The sequence below is a fragment of the Xiphias gladius genome, chromosome 20, assembly GCF_016859285.1.
Source record: "Xiphias gladius isolate SHS-SW01 ecotype Sanya breed wild chromosome 20, ASM1685928v1, whole genome shotgun sequence".
NCBI lineage: Eukaryota > Metazoa > Chordata > Actinopteri > Istiophoriformes > Xiphiidae > Xiphias > Xiphias gladius.
Window position 1 is genome coordinate 288,544 of NC_053419.1, and position 16,851 is coordinate 305,394.

Genomic DNA, 16,851 nt, shown 5'->3' on the forward strand with positions numbered 1-16,851 from the left:
TTAATTATAAGATTCAAGTTCAAGTTATAATTCAATCACAAGTTGAAGCATGACTTTTGGTCGCTTGGGGGAAGCAGAAATAAGCTATAAACATAGTAGTGACATACACTGATCAACAACAACATTAAAACCAGTTTTCAGATTTTAATGTTGTGCCTGATTGGTGTATCATTACCTTTAAGTTGATATGGCAAACTTGTAACCAAACAGTTGGCTATTTACACATCGAGCAGTGACAGAGCAACATTGTCATTCATTAATATTGTGTTTGTGTTCACCTGATAAATGTAGTCCAATAGTCACTCTCCTTTAGCTCTGGTTTGGTCTCCATCAACTCTGGAAAAAAATATCAGGCACTTTCGCTGCTAAATGCTCTACTATGTTCACCAACTAGTCTCTAATTGGGTCTGTCTGTTTAGCTTAGGACAGGTAATGTACAGTGGGTTTAAAATACTTTTTCAATGAAAATAGCTGCCTGCTTCTCCTTGATGATGAGGTTGATGAGAGAACTGAGACTGAACCAAAGACTGAACAAAAGCAAACAGTAAGCTGAAAGAGGCTAAAGAGCTATGTAGAGCTGGGATGAACCGCAAAGTTGGTGGTTCTCTGTGGGTTTGTCCCTATGAGCTAGCGCTTTAAGAAGCTTCAAAGTTATGTTTTTCTATGTGTGACATCATGGCATATGGTGTCTTCTGTATTTGCTTGTTCCAACCTTTTATTGCAACTATATGATCCTTCTTTTGATTGAAATATTCAAATCTAATACGCTGTGCTTTTTATTGGGGCATCGCTATATATATCATTACATTACTACACAGTTGGTGTATTATTTTGTAGAAAATTTACCCTGTCATATGTGGTATTTTAAAACCTTTGGGACATGAGTATAGTATAGTATAGTATAGTATAATTTCAAATAAAAGTCTTGGCTGAAGCAATGGCTGGCCACAAACATGAGTTATGATGGAGCCACTGGCCAGTGCAGCAGGGATGCAGAACTTAATGACATTGAAGTCAATTGGTCCATTTTAGGTTAATTTGATTTTTTGGAAAACAAGCTGTAGCTCTTTGCAAATCTTCACGATACACCCCTTAGGAATATACATGTTGTTAAACATGAAGCTTGTTATTTAGTCCTAGTTAATTAAATGGAACATGAAGGCAGTGGATGATGGGAAAGCAGGCAAACTCCTGCAGGTTAAAGTCAGAGCATATTAAACCTTTTGTTATCAGTCACTGGGATCCATCCGATTACACCTTCAACCACCTGTTTTGCCCACTCTACTTTAATAAAAGGCTTAATCAACATAATGCACTCATATTGTTGTGTGGAGGCGCCCTATCTGATCTTGTCTGGAGCCCATTTCCTACCTGACCTTGACATCCAGCTGGCATCAAGCTGGCATCCGTCCTGTTCAAGGACAAAACATGGCAGCATGATTAAATACACAGTGTTACAGGTACACGACAGGCCTTCTGTTGGGACTAGGCAGAATCTGATTTACCAGTAAACTTACAGAAAGTGAAAAATACTTCAGACTTCATTGAAGTAAATGAATAAAGTTAACCTGGTAAAAGAGAATTTTGTGTCATAGATTTTGGTTATTTGGTCCATTTTTTTTTTATTGCAGAGTAGGTTAGTTGTAGGAAACAAAGTACAGAGTATGGGAAATAAGTGAATTATAGAGTTTGTTGCATCAATACAGCTTAATTAAAGTTAATTTAATAAGAAAAATGTCATTGGTAGCTTGGTTCATTTAATTCGTGGCTTTGTGGGTTACTATATTTCAACATCATCAGTCCCATACACTGGTGAATTTCTGAATATTATTTACATGTGAATAAAAAGAAAGTTTTATTGACCTCAATTCTTCAAGATTAGAACAAGGCATTCTTAATGAGCACAAGCCATCTTTTCGAGGACATCCAACACAGTTGAAGGGTTGATTCATCCAAATAACGATTGTCTCAGTTTCTTCCAGTGCCATCTTTCCATGCACATAGTTTTGGTTTTATTAGTCCAGTTTTGAGATATCTCTGTGACACCTCTCTGCCTCCACCCTCATATAAGAAAAGTTAAAGGAGGAGCAAGCAATTTTGGAGAAAGACTGGTGATAATTGTACTCAACAGCAAAAAAAATGCACTCCATCCTTCAGTGCTCCTTCAGAAGTTCCGCCCCCCAAATTCGTGGACGCGCATTGTCAAGGCAAGGACACTAACAAGTGGGCTAGTTGACAAAAAGAGAATTATGGCGGAATCCAGAGCATCTGTCGCCCAAGCGTAAATTAGCATCAATAAGTGGAAGCCATTTTTAGCGCTATGAAAATACAGGCGGCAAATGTTTTTTGTAGTACTGTAGAAAGTGTGACAATAAGCCTGTCAATATTAATATAGGCGCCGAAGCGAAATACTTATCTAAGCCAAAATTTAAGCCGAGGGCTATCTTAGTTTATGTATCGGTGACATAATCGCTAGTAACTTCAACAGTAACAGTAACTTATACTCTACCGTCAGTGACACAGGGAGCAACATTGTTTATTGTGAATTTTAAATGAACAAGGATGAAAATAACATGGCAGGGTTATCTCTGACTTTATTTAGATTTTCTTCTAACTATGGTGTAATTCCAGAGAAGAGCTCATAGGTGGACAAGTAACGTTACACTGGCGAAGACGTGTCATTCAGATGGTAATAATGTGAGGTCTGCCGTAGTAAGTAAACTAATTTTATACGTAGTTGGCAAGGCAATCTCCGATGTTATTTTACTATTCATTACTATCACGATGCAGCTCCGTTCCTTGTGGGTGCTCACTGCACTGAAAAATTGTGACTGTGTGAAAAATGGTGTCTGGAGTCCAGCTGCAGCGCTGCACACACTCTGACAGCTAATCAATATCTTAATATCATTCTTTATTACAGCCTATATAATGAGCCCATATAAAATATAACAGTTTACAAATCACAAAAGCTAATCATTCTAGCTGAGGAATCATCTTAATGATTAAAACTTACTCATTTTCAGATGGAGAAATCACAAGCCGCGCAAAGAAACATCTCATCCCCTCCTCTCGCACCCCCTCATCGCGCTACATCGCTTGTTGTATATCCTGACAATTCGCGCTCCACCCGCTAGAGTTCGCTCGGTCAACATGTATGTACTCTGCATGGTTGTGTACATGTTGACTGGAGATTTTTACATTGCACGGAAATGCACAGGGTTGCATTTTAATGCATATCATAATACATTTTCTGAATAACTTTAGGTTATAGTTAAAAATTCAAGGCAACAAAACAATTTCCTTAAGTTATTTGGCGTCATCACTATCCTACACATTTTTTGCTTTCGCGTGTCATTTCACGCCAAATCCTTTCTACTAAGCGCTAACCTTCCCCCTAACCCTAACCAAAACGGCGTTAACTGACACGCGAAATGTCCCTGAAAGTGGCGTGTTAGTTAAACGCAATCCCGTGAGATCACATTATTTATTGTAGCTGGTAAGTACTCCGCATATTTGCACAGACAAAAATGTCTTCTGCTCTGGTTTGGTGTATTATTCTCACTATATCACAATCCTATTGCAAAATTATTTAAGCTGTCAACCTTTGAGCCTAGCTTTATGTCTTTTTTTGAGGCTTTTCAAAAAAGCCCTTTTATTTTGCATAGCACAAGTAAACTTTTCAGATGCCATTACTTTAACTACCATTTTATCACCAATTACTCGGGTAGGCTAGACACTTAGCATGGTATTCATAAGTGGCCTATATTTTAGTATCAGCAGATACTGATATGAGTACCGCAGTGTGATCTGCAGATGCCATTATAAGGACTACCCCACGTACGTGAGTAGGGCTTATAATGGACAACTGCAACCACATAGCAGCCAGCAGACAGCCTCAAATTTGAATGAGCATTACTACATACAGCAAGTTATCTGTAGCCTACTGCCTATCTAATGATTTAAAATACAGACAGTAAGCGAAAAATAAATAAATAAATAACCTATAGAATCATAAACGTCACTTTAATAACGTATATGTCCGGATCAGAAAAACAGTGACTATTGGGGATGACTCAGGACCTTTGCAGGATCTAGTTTGCTGTTATAGCGAAGTACAAATCATGCCAGTGGGTCGCAAGTAATTTTTCAGCGGTGGCGCACCGCTTTCCAAGGTGTCTCAAATGCAGCATCTCTAGTGAGCCGTTTCCCCTGCTTCCCGGAAACACAAATCTTCATTCACCAAGATGGCGACATTGACAGTGAGGCGGCCGCCGCTCGGGGGTTTCAGTTTCGAAAACTGCAATAGGTAAGCGCTTTTCGGTGGATGAAAATCAGACCAGAATAACTAAACCCAGTGGTTTAATAAATTTTAACCTTTTATATTTAGACTTTGAGTGCAATAGACGTGTTTTAATACAGTTTTCCTCGCGATGCTAGCTCATGTTGCCTTGGCTTTCATACAATGACTCAGGCATTTCCCCACGCTAGTACGCTATCAACGTTAAGGTTAACTTGTCTTCTACGTGTTATACATATTTTCTTGTTTTAGAAAAGTTGTAACTTGTGTTTTAGAATCGCAACAAAGTCTGTAGAATATATATATAAATTTTTATTATTGTTTTTCACAAAGAAAATTACAGGTCGGAACGTTTTTTTTCTCTTGATACTCAATCCGCTACTAATCTGTTTTAGATAAACTATCCAACTAAAGCAACAACACCATAAACTGCAGAGAAAGCACTCAGGCCTAGTAAATACCTAGTGGAGGCAGTGTATGAGAAAATTTGTTATCAAATAACTTAACAACTATGGATTAATTTAAGAAAATTATATGATTTAAAAGTAGTTTTGTTGGGCCCATAATGATGTGCACCAGAGGTTCAGTTAAAAGTCTTATATGGAAACATGAAATGTAATCCGATAATTACCCTAACCCATTGTACAATTATTTACATATCTTGAAATGCCTTAGAAAAGACATTTCTGTTAGTCAGCCCAGATGGTGAAATGATAAGGGACTTTTAGATCTTAATAGTTAATCATAGTTTAACTAGATGAGAGTTTGTTTTAATGTTGACAGTCATGGTCCAAGTACATAAGATTGTATAGCATTGCCTCCAGTTATTAACAGCGCTTAAGATTTATTAGGCTTGGTCTTGTTTGTTTTATAGTTCAACAGTCATTCAGTTATACAATTGTCTTTTTTATCTTTATTTTTTTATTTCAGAAATGCAGTTTTGGAAGGTGACGTTAACAAAGTGGGATGCAGTTTACCTGCTGCTCGTAAAACAGGAACTACCATCTGTGGTGTTGTCTTCAGGGTGAGTGACAGAAAACAGGCTGCTTAAAATAAGCAAGCTGGGCCCAAAAAATGTAGCTACATTATGAACATGAAGTGGAGTAGATACTAGTTTCCTAGTCTAGCTTCTTGTGTATTATTGTTGAGGGCAGGGTTTAAATGAATATTCAAACACAGAATATTCTGCCACACTGAGTTAAATCCAGTTCACTGTGTTCACACTGGCCGATGTTAATACATGGTGTGATACTGTAATATTTTCATGATCACCTACTGATAAAACAATCACATATTCAACTACCCGTTAATCAGTCTTTGAGAAAAATCCACATGAAACATAGTAACACAGTTTGCTTCCTTCCTCTTTTTCTGCATTTTCTTATTCATTCTCCTTTATAGGTGATTTAGTTATACAGCAGACATTTTGACTGCTCTATGCGTTGATTATACAAAATTGCTTAATTTGCATTTAACCAATTTTGTATAATCAAAATATATTAATAAAATGTCCAACGTTACTAAACAAAAGACAATAAAAAAAACTTGCATAACTGTAAAATAATTCACACACAAAATTATTGGCACTCTTCACTAATATTTGGTTGTAGAAATGTTGGCAACAATGATAGCCTCTAAACGTTTCTTGTAGCCATCTAGAAGCCTCTTGCACCTGTGTGCTGGTAGTTTCTGCCACTCTTCCATTGCTGTGCATTCGAGCTCTTTTAAGTTTGCAGGAGTCCTTTTTCCAACGGCAGATTTCAGCTCTCTCCAAAGGTTTTCAATGGCATTTAGGCCAGGACTCATTTCTGGCCAGTTAAAAAGAGTCCATCTTTTACTTTTCAACTATTCTTTTGTGCTGCTGGATGTGTGCTTTGGGTGGTTGTCCTGCTTAAAGACCCAAGACTTTGGCCTCAAACCTAGTTTTCTGGCACTGGGTAATACATTTTGCTCTAAAATGCCCTGGTAATCTTCTGATTTCATCATTCCTTTGATACATGCAATGCTTTGAGTACCACAGCATAATAGAACCTCTACCATGTTTTACTGTAGGGTGTTTGATTCGTAATGGGCTTCAATGCGTCACCTATAAACAAACTGATGCACTGCATTCCCTAAGAGCTCTACTTTGGTTTCATATGTCCATAGAAAAAGGATCCCAGAAAGACTGGGGCTTATCTATGAATGTTTTTGCAAATATTAGTTTCAGTTTTTTGTGACTTCTTACAATATTGGTGTCCTCTTTGGTCTTCGCCCATGGAGCCCTACTTAGTTTAGTGTGCAGCGTATGGTACAGGCTGAAAACACCGCTCCAGATCAGCCTGAAGCTCATTAGATGTCTTAAGTGGTGTTTTTTCCACAATCCACAGGGATTTCAAGATCTTTGGCAATTTCCTTGTAACCTTGGGAATTGTTATGTTTTCTGATAATAACATTTCTGATGTTCTTAGACAGCTCTTTTGTCTTCACCATAGAAAAAAACAAACTGGAAACAATCCATCCGTTTTTATACAGTACAACAATCATTCATTGGTTAATTCAGGCCATGTGAAAGCTGAAAATTAAGCACAGGTGAATTTTATTTTATTATGTTTTATTTTGTTTGAGGAAGTAACTTAATTTCGTCAAAAAAGTGCCAGTAATTGTGTCAAGTGTACATTTTGTCACTGTATAAAAGCATTTTTTTTGTTGTTCAGTAACTTTGGACATTTTAATAAACATTCTGATTATTAAAAAAATGGTTAATTTAGATTTATTTCTGAAGATAGTCTAAGTTATGTATTTAAAATTCAGAGTTGCACAGAAAACATTTTGGGCTGTCATTATTGCCAAAAGCTCTGACACCAAATATTACTGAAGGAGGCCAATAATGGTGTCTGAGGTACATTTTTTGTTGGAATTATTTTTCAATTATGCAAGTTTCCTAAGTCAACATACTTTGGTGCTGTGTTAATAAAAAGTGAAATAAATCAGAAGGTGTCACCAGACAGTCTAATTGTTAGAAGTATATCTTTACTTTTTTTTTTTAAAAAGCATTAAAGTATTATTACCAAGCATAGGTTTACTGAGTCTAAATGATGTCTTGTGTTTCCCTGTGAAGGATGGCGTTGTCCTGGGAGCTGACACTAGAGCGACTGAGGGCATGGTTGTGGCAGACAAGAACTGCTCCAAGATCCACTACATCTCCCCCAACATTTAGTAAGTGACAGGTGCTCATTTTTTTGGCTTTACTGCAAGGGCAGGGTCAGCCGAGTGGATGTTTCATATTGGCCGTTAATCTTTCAAAATGAATTGGTGCAAACATGATCCTTTTTGTCATCAGGGGGGCGTTTACAGGCAGCATTGCCAATTTATCCCCTAGTTTTACTGACTCTCAAACCCCTTTAGCGACTTTTGTTCCCAAAAGCACCTATTGATAAACCTAGCGACTTTTTGGACAAATCTTAGCCACTATCCATAGAGGAGTTGCCAGTATTATGCTGCAAGGGCAAGGTTGGGCTTTCCCTCCGATCGCACACCTCTGTCTGTGTGTCTAGTTGACCATACGCAAGCTGCATAGACATGAATGAGCTTCTCTCTGAGTGATCATTTTACAAGTGTAGTCTTGTTTATTTCAGTTATTTGCTCAGTATTCACATTGTCCTTACACTGGCCTACACACAGCCTTTGTGTAATCAAATGAACAAAGATTAAGTGGTACGTAAGCTTAGGTGATATGTTAAAGTTTTTATAGTCCACATCGGCTCTGGTCAGTGTCATGTGTGGAAAAACATGTTTTTAAATTTTCTAATCTTGTCAATAGTGGTTTTAAGAAAATATTTCATTTGCATAGTTATTCTTTTCCAGCTTTGTGTGATGGTGTTGAGGTGTAATATAACTAACAAGCTCAGCAATTGTGTTATTATCCAGCTGTTGTGGAGCAGGAACAGCTGCAGACACAGAGATGACAACTCAGATTATCTCCTCCAACCTGGAGCTGCACTCCCTCTCTACCGGCAGGTTGCCGCGTGTGGCCACTGCTAACCGCATGCTCAAACAAATGCTCTTCAGGTACACTCCTTAGACTGAATCAGTGTGTATCATGATATAGTACGTATGAAATAGAAGGAAAGTCTCAGATGTGCATACATGTGAATGAGCATTGATACTGTGTGTGTTTGATCAGGTATCAGGGCTACATTGGGGCTGCTCTTGTCCTGGGTGGAATGGACGTTAATGGTCCTCACCTTTACAGCATCTACCCTCATGGCTCCACTGACAAGCTGCCCTACGTCACCATGGGTCAGTCTCAAATTCTAACATACTACTGTTTGTATGTGCTTCTCATATTTCAGTTACAGCTTTACATCTTGATGGATTTTTGAAGGATTAACAGTGTTTATGAACTGCATTTACTACAATAAGGAAATCTCTTACAATAAGGTCTAAGTGCAGACTTTGACCTTGCTCTTTTTAATGAATGTTCTTAGGCATAACCTTGTTGAACTAGTGAGGGCAGGTAAACTATGGAAATTATTCTGGTGAGAGAATTCTTTGTTGTAGGAGGGTTTGTTTTTTTTCATAAACTGAGTTGAACATAATTGGTGCAGGAGTGTAGACTTGGTTTGAAATAAACATAAGATAAATGGTCTCTCTCTATATATAGAGAGAGATTGATATAGAGAGAGAGAGATTGATAGATAGATAGATAGATAGATAGATATAATCTATAGATAGATATACACAAATACTATTATTAGCACACGACAATATATACACATGGCGTACAGCAATGTACGGTCAACAGCGTACTACAACATCCAAAATGACTTACATTGGCATGAACACTGATAATAATGTACCTCCATTTACAAAGTAATTAAGCTATTAGGCAGTGATACCCACAACTCTCCTGCTACCATAGTCAACGTCACACCGACACCATATCTTGGTAAGCCAAATGTATGTGGGCAAGTAATATATCGTTACTGGACACAATTGTGACACCGGTACCTGCTTGTTAACTAACCAGTTAGGATTACTTATCAATCACATTTGCAAACAGGACAAAACAGTACTGACCTATTGGCTCTGTGAATCATAGCAAAACTAAGGTTTTACATACCTGTCAAGTAGAAACAGAGCAACCTCCGAATCAGTCTTCATGCCTTTCAACTCTTGTAGCTCTCTCCATCATAGTTGGACTGGCCATAGGGACTACAGGGACAAATCCCGGTGGGCCATCAAGTGGGTCGCTGCATCAGTGGGCTGGTGGACCGTTATGAAATCCATAAAGCTTTTAAAGTTTATTCTGGCCTCGCCAGTCTCTTTATTGGCCCACTCTGTGTGCCAGTCACTCAAGGTGCGGGACCAGGGCTCAATTCCTTTCCCAGTCCAACCGTGCGGTCTTCACCATTGGAAAGCCCCATTGATGTTAACACAGGTCTTTGCCCTTGCCTGCTCATAGCCCTTCTTTTTCAACTTTTGTTCCTCAGACCCTCTCCTCTTAAGCTGTTAATCGTTCATCTCTCCTCCTCTTGTTGTGTAGCCTGTTGGCATGTGCTGGAATTACCATCTCTCTTGCTCCCACTGCCCCCTTTTGCCCCCCCCCCTCAAATAGTGCCAAATCTAGCATTATGTCAGTTAGGCAGAATGAGTGTAATGCTATATGTTAACAAGTCATTAGTTGTCTTCCACAAGCTAGACATGACATTACTTAGCTTTGTGGCAAACTAGGGAACTAATTTAGGGATTAGATAAACTGCTAGCATGTGTTTTATAGGGGCCCTCACTGATGATGGGAAGAAATGATAGGGCTGTTTTTCATTTACTCACTATCTGTGTGACTGCTGTCAAGCTTATCTAGGTTATACAATAAGTAGAAATGAGGGCCATGGTTAATTATCATTCAAAAATGAGCACCTTAGAACAGACCCACAAATACAGGCTCCCTTTGCTATGTCAGTGGGCAGCTCAGCTGTGATGCTTTCAATGAACTTTTCAGTGTGTTGGCAACAGTGCAGTGCTCTCCAGTGGATAAACTATGCAAAAGCAGACACTGGCAATAAAATAACTCAAACCACGTACAGTGCCTTGTGAAAGTATTCACCGTCCTTGGTGTTTTTCCTGTTTTGTGGCATTATAACCTGGAAATAAAATTGATTTTTATTCGGCTTTTATTTACTGGACAAAATGGTCCAAATTGTTGTAGTGGAATGAAAAAAATACCTTGTTTTTAAAAAAAAAAAAAAAAAAAAAAAAAAAAATTTGAAAACTGAAAAGTTGTGAGTGCGTGTTTTACTCCCTTTGCTATGAAACCCCTAAATAATGTCTGGTACTACCAATTAACTTCAGAAGGCTCATAATTAGTTGATTAAGGATCAACCTGTGTGCAATCAAAGTGTCACATGATCTGTCACACGATGTAAGTATAAATATGCCTGTTCTGAAAGGTCTGCAACTCCACTAAGCAAGCAACATGAAGACCAAGGAGCTCTCCAAATAGTTTAGAGACAACGTTTTGGAGAAGTATAGATCAGGGTTGAGTTATAAAAGAATATCCCAAACTTTGAACTTCCCACGGATCACTTTAAATCCATTACAACAAAACGGAAAGAATATGGCACGACTACAAACCTGACAAGAGAAGGCAAGAGGGGGATTAATCAAAAATTCAACAAAGATAACACTGAAGGAACTGCAAAGATCCACAGCGGAGATGGGAGTATCTGTCCATAGGACCACTTTAAACTGTGCACTCCACAGAGATGGGCTTTATGGAAGAGTGGCCAGAAAACAGCAATTGCTTAAAAAAAAAAAAAAAATAAGAAAACACATTTGGAGTTGGCCAGAAAACATATGACATGTCGAAGAAGGTGCCCTGGTCAGATGAGACTAAAATTTAACTTTCTTCCCATCATGGGAAACACTATGTGTGGAACAAACCCCAACACTTCCCATCACCCAGAGAACACCACTCCCTCAGTGAAGCATGGCAGTGGCAGCATCATGAAGGACAATGCCCCTAAATATGCTGCTAAAGCTACACTGGAGTGGTTTAAAGGGAAACATTTAAATTTCTCGGAACGGCCTAGTCAGAGCCCAGACCTCAACTGAGAATCTGTGGCATTATTTGAAGATTGCTGTTCACCAACCATTTAACTTGAATGAGCTAGAGCAGCTTTGGCTTAAAGAATGGGCAAATCCCAGTGGCTAGGTTTGCTAAGCTAATAGACATACCCCAAGAGACTTGCAGCTGTAATTGAAACAAAACGTGGCTCCACAAAGTATTCACTTTGGGAGGATGAATACTTAGCACACTCAAGATTTCCGTTTTTTTGTCTTGATTATTACTTTTTTTTTTTTTTTTTTAAATTGCACCCTTGTAAGTTGTAGGCATTTTGTGTAAATCAAATGCTACAAACCTCTTCATTTTTAATCCAGGTTGTAATGCAACAAAACAGGAAAAACACTAATGGGGTCGAATACTTTTGCAAGGCACTGTATCTTTGTCTTTACATTATTTTAATTGTTTTCTATCAGCCTGCTGATGTATCATTCAGGCTCTTGTCATGATGGTTTATGAAGGCTTATTAACAAAGGCAAAATTTCCACTGGGGATAGAGGGAATATGTCACCCATACTTTTTCAAATCCTTTTTTTTGTCCTACCCATTTTTATAGTGTCAGTTGGATTTTCTGACAAAACTCTATAAAATGGTGTCCTCTGACTGCCAGAATCCAGATGAAGAATAGTAGAGCTGATCAAAATATCGATAAGCTCATCTGAGTCTCATTCAGTTATTTCTGTGTGCTTACGGCAATAAGCTTAACCAGCAGCGAGTTTAAAGCTTTTTCACCTCTCAGGCTACATACAGTCTATTTCTGATTTTATTCATGAAATTTGTTGGGACCATATGCAGCCTGAGAGGAGGACTGCTACTTATGCTTATCAACATGTATTTAATCTGCAGACAAATGTGACAAATTAAAGGAAAAACCTGAGTGAATGAGTGAAGAAACCTAACAAATTCAGATGCTTTCACAGAGAATACGAGGAGTGATAAATGGTTTGAGTATGACCATGATGTGAATCATATGCTATGGCTTTTGCAGTCACCAGAGGTCAACTCAGCTGAACACCTATGAGAGATTTTGTACCGGGATGTTAGATCCTATTCTCCAACATTCATCACTAAACACCAAATGAAGGAACATCTTTTAGAAGAATGGTGTTCAATCCTCCAGTAGAGCTTTAAGACTCTTGTAGAATCTATGCCATTGAAGCTATTCTGGGGGATTGTGGTGGCACAAGACACATAATGTTGGGGTTTCCTTTAATTTGTTACCCATCTGTATATTTTAGTTTCATGTTCTCTAAGAATTTTTAATCAATCATTAAAGTGTCTGGGAAACTGAACATGATTTTTGTAGGATTTGGGGATTTTGGTAGTAGAGCAAGGATTTACTTGGCATTTCTTCTATTTGTTGTTGTTACCTAAGTACCCCCCCCCCCCCAAAAAAAATTTCTGAATCAAACCTATACCTTTGCTTGTTAATCTCAAGAAGGACACACAAATGCTAAATTCTTAATAGCTCAGGATTAAGATTTTGACAATCTGATTTCATCCACAGTCTGATTAACACAGTTTTTTAGACAACAGCCATAATGGTAATGTTATCTGACTGGGCTGAAAACATGGATAATGTCAGGCCACTAACCCAGTTTTTCTTTTCTAAAGGCTCTGGGTCCCTGGCTGCTATGGCAGTATTTGAGGACCGCTACAAACCTGACATGGAGGTGAGTCCACAACTCACATGTAATTCATAGCAATACAACACACAATCCTGTAAGGTTTTTGATAATCCCAATCAACTTCCTGTTATATTTTCCATCAAAGGAGGAGGAGGCCAAGCGGCTGGTGCGTGACGCCATTGCTGCAGGAATCTTCAATGACCTGGGCTCTGGCAGCAATATTGACCTGTGTGTTATCATGAAGGGCAAAGTGGACTACATCCGGCCCCATGATGAGGCTAACAAGAAGGGGGTCAGGTGAGGACTATATCAGTGATATTTCTAAAACTGTTATCTGTAGTTCACTTTCATCATGTTTCTTTTCATCCTCATTGTTTTCCCTTTCTTTAACAAACTGGGAGTTTCTCTGTCTCCTCCCCTCCTTTCAAGCCTGAAGGAGCAGTCCGACACACCATTTCATTTTCTTTTACAGTTGATATGGTATAGTTTAATTTAAGTCATGAGGGTACAGTAATTATCAAAATTAGGCACCTGACAGACATCATTACAAACTCAGGGGTGCAGTTTAGGCCTAATATTTCGGTGTAACCCAACGCTACAAAAATAAAGATAATTCTAAGTTCTAATTCTTACTCATAAGAAAGACAATACAGCTCATAAGAAAGATAATATAAGTCAAATGTAGTAGTAAATGGAGCATATCTTTGTAAATTCAAAACCCCAAAAAATTCAATCTAATCTCTTAACAAAAATGAAAACAAAAGAGCACCTCTTCTGCACGCACTTTAGTTCATTTTCATTCTTAAAATTAAAGAAAACATTTCATCGAAACAAAGATTTACAGTGTCCCATAACCTCTTTAAGGGTCAGTTGTCCGAAATGTCCCAAGAAGGAGTTTCTGATGTACCTCAAAGAGTTTGTGTGTGAGAGTGTGTATACATAGGAATTCAGTCTCAACTTAATGGGACTGGAGTGTGCAATGAAGGGAAGGGTGAGTCCAGGCTGGGAGAGAGTTAATTTCCAACCGAGGGACAATTATGAGACAGTTTAGTATGCTTGAAGTGGGGTGAGCAGAAAAAAGTAATTTCTCATTGTAAAGTGGTATTGAGGCTAAAAAAAGAGAACAAAATTCAGTCAGATGATCCAATATTATGATTCTCCATGACAGAGGCAAAAAGGTTGAAAGAGTAAGTCTGATATAGCTCAGACTTTTTTTTTCACTACACTAGAAAGCTTGTGATGACTTAATATAAACTAGAATCAAAATGTATTTAACCTTGCTTGGCTTGAAGTTTAGATTTGGCTCAAACACTTGCTTCTAAGTCATGCCACTTTTCCCTGTGGTGTGTCTGTCTCTCTTCTCTCACACACTCACTCACAGTTGTCAGCACATGTCATCCTCTTCTCTGCTGTGCAGTAAAGGAGCAGTCAGTCTGCTGTTTTTGCTCATTAAGAGATTGCAGAGATTAAAATCTCAATCCCAAATCTTCCCCACATTCACATAGTACACATGGTGGATTCAACCTCAGCTCAGAGGAAAATTTATACACTGTCCTTCTTGGTGAGTGGAAGTTCCCTTTATAGCAATGTGACCATGACTCATTAAGGTAACTGTCAGAACAGCTCTGCTGCACTGGAACATCTACTGCACATTACTGTGGGGATCTGTTTGAACAAAAACACAAGGAACATTCCTACCTAGTTATCATACTTTATCATACTGATGATATGTGAATATCCCTGAACCTTGAAGGTAAATGTCATATTGGTCCGCATACACACACTTTTTTTAAATCCACTGGATTCAGACTGAACATTGCTGCTCTGGAACTGAAAACTCAGATTTCCCTCCTCAAAATGATTTAACTCAGAGTTCAGGCTTTGTTAAACCTGCTTTCTGGAACAGGCCCCTAAAATGTATGTTGTAATCACACATTCCACAGTGAGTGCACAACTACAGGTCAATAATGAACTGACAGCTATACAATAAAAAACTAAACGTCAGTTTAAATACTTTACAGATTGTGACATGGGGATGAATGTTGACATATGTATAATATATATATACAATACAGTGCTGTTGTCTCCACCTCTGTCCACCTCTGTTTTAACAGAATGCATTATATCATCAAACATAATCACGCAGCATATTTGGACATTAATCACTAGCGCACTGCCCATTCAAAACGTGCTTGTTATCTCATTAACAGTTCAATATTTTATTCAGTAATCTAATACTCATCTAATTTCCACATCACTGCTATGTTATGATGATGATGATGATGATGATGATGATAAGAAGAAGAGACCTTATTTGTCAGATACCTGATCAAAAATACTGGACCACAAATCCAAAAGGACTTCTGATAGAAAGTAAACAAAGCGGTGCTGTCTTGCTGTTGCTGCATCTTTAAATAAAGCCCTCTGGGATGCTTTCACTTTAAGTGACCATGCATTGTAGTTGTACTCCTGTGATAAGCCATTTACAATTTGCAGAGCTTGAGTCTCTATCTAAAATACTCCCAACACTTAAGATTATCCTGTGCGCGGTTTTATAGCTGCAGCTTGTTTTCCGGGGAATCCATGCTTTGATCGGGTGCAGTCATCTTTATGACGTGCCGTTGTCCTAATCGATGACGTTGGTTACGTGGATGCCTCACCCCAGCCCTAACAGACTGTAATTTAATGTTTCTGTCCTTGAGAAATGCTCATCCAAAAAATTTCAGTCGACACTCTACATTCTTGGGTCGTACAAAAGTGTCCTACAATACATGTGAAGTCAGAAATTGATTGGATGAGCGGTTGCTGAGAAATCAGACGAGGGACGGAGACAAATCCTTCCATTTATAGTTAGATGATCTTAAATTGGACTTATTAACTTGCCATCACTTGATGAACTGGTGGATGACTTGTCTTATTGCTTGTTCTGTTTAAAGAGTAAATGAGCTTGAAGCCCTACAGCTGTGAGTACAGATGAACAGTGTTTTGATAGAGTGCAGACTTAACAGCCGCCGTCTCTCTCACTGATCTGAGTTTACTACTAACCGACTTTTTTTTTTTTTTTTTTTTAATCCCGCCATTTAACTTGCTTAGTTTGGTGTTCCATAACTAATGTGCATTGCTGTGTCTGTTGGTTGGTTGTGTAAAGTGGCATGCTGTGCTGTTACTGAAATCTCTGATGTGTGGAACCACATTAAACAAGCCTGAACCAAGATTTAATTGTTACTGATCATCCTTTGGTTTGATTAAAACGTATTATTCCATGTGTTTTATTTCCCTTCATGTAGAACTGGTGACTACAAGTACAAAAGAGGTACCACCAGTGTGTTGACAACAATGGTGACCCCATTGGACCTGGAGCTGGTGGAAGAATCTGTACAGACTATGGATACTTCCTAAAATACTTGTACAATTTGTTTCTTGATGTACCTCACTACCCTTAGAATTCCTAACACAAATGGCATGTTTATCCATGGTTTACAATAAAAGTATCTGAGTTGATTCATGTTTTGTTCCGTGTCTTTAAGTTGACTGGCTTTAAGTTGTTTGCCAAAGTTAAGTTGTTGAATTACAAATAAAACAGCTGAGTCAGTTTTTAAAGGACCACTTAGTTAAAAACTGCTTGCGTATCTAAACTGTACATTAGTCAGAAATGCCAGTTTTGTATGTTTCATCTGGCAGGATTGATTTTATGAATTACTTTAAAGATTTAACAACCAACAGTTTATGATTGTTTTGAAATTTTTGCCTGTATTGCAGATACAGACAGGAAAGTTGTGGAGAAAAAAGGTCCAAAATCAAACCAGGAATGTTTGATTTGA

At 38.2% G+C, this 16,851-nt stretch overlaps 1 protein-coding gene across 2 annotated transcripts; it reads left to right on the forward strand.

The window, feature by feature from the left end:
• Positions 1-4,162: 4,162 nt before the first annotated feature.
• Positions 4,163-16,531, forward strand: psmb7 (proteasome 20S subunit beta 7). 2 transcript variants are annotated; one of them, XM_040157845.1, is made up of 9 exons: positions 4,163-4,306; positions 5,228-5,321; positions 7,398-7,495; positions 8,207-8,347; positions 8,463-8,578; positions 13,017-13,075; positions 13,176-13,327; positions 15,967-15,993; positions 16,318-16,531. In XM_040157845.1, exons 1-9 carry the CDS (start codon positions 4,245-4,247, stop codon positions 16,427-16,429), a joined length of 861 nt encoding a protein of 286 aa, XP_040013779.1. In that variant the 5' UTR covers positions 4,163-4,244; the 3' UTR covers positions 16,430-16,531. The 2 variants fall into 2 exon arrangements, with proteins under 2 accessions (XP_040013779.1, XP_040013780.1); XM_040157846.1 differs by lacking the exon at positions 15,967-15,993 and having other exon boundaries at positions 4,166-4,306.
• The last annotated feature ends 320 nt before the right edge of the window (positions 16,532-16,851 follow it).

What these genes read in the sequence shown, in the direction of transcription:
- psmb7 (XM_040157845.1), top strand. Translation starts at nt 4,245, where the DNA reads ATGGCGACATTGACAGTGAGGCGGCCGCCGCTCGGGGGTTTCAGTTTC. An exon ending in AGTTTCGAAAACTGCAATAG is followed by an intron (nt 4,307 to 5,227) that starts GTAAGCGCTTTT and finishes TTTTTATTTCAG; the next exon opens with AAATGCAGTTTTGGAAGGTG. An exon ending in GCTAACAAGAAGGGGGTCAG is followed by an intron (nt 13,328 to 15,966) that starts GTGAGGACTATA and finishes TTCTGTTTAAAG; the next exon opens with AGTAAATGAGCTTGAAGCCC.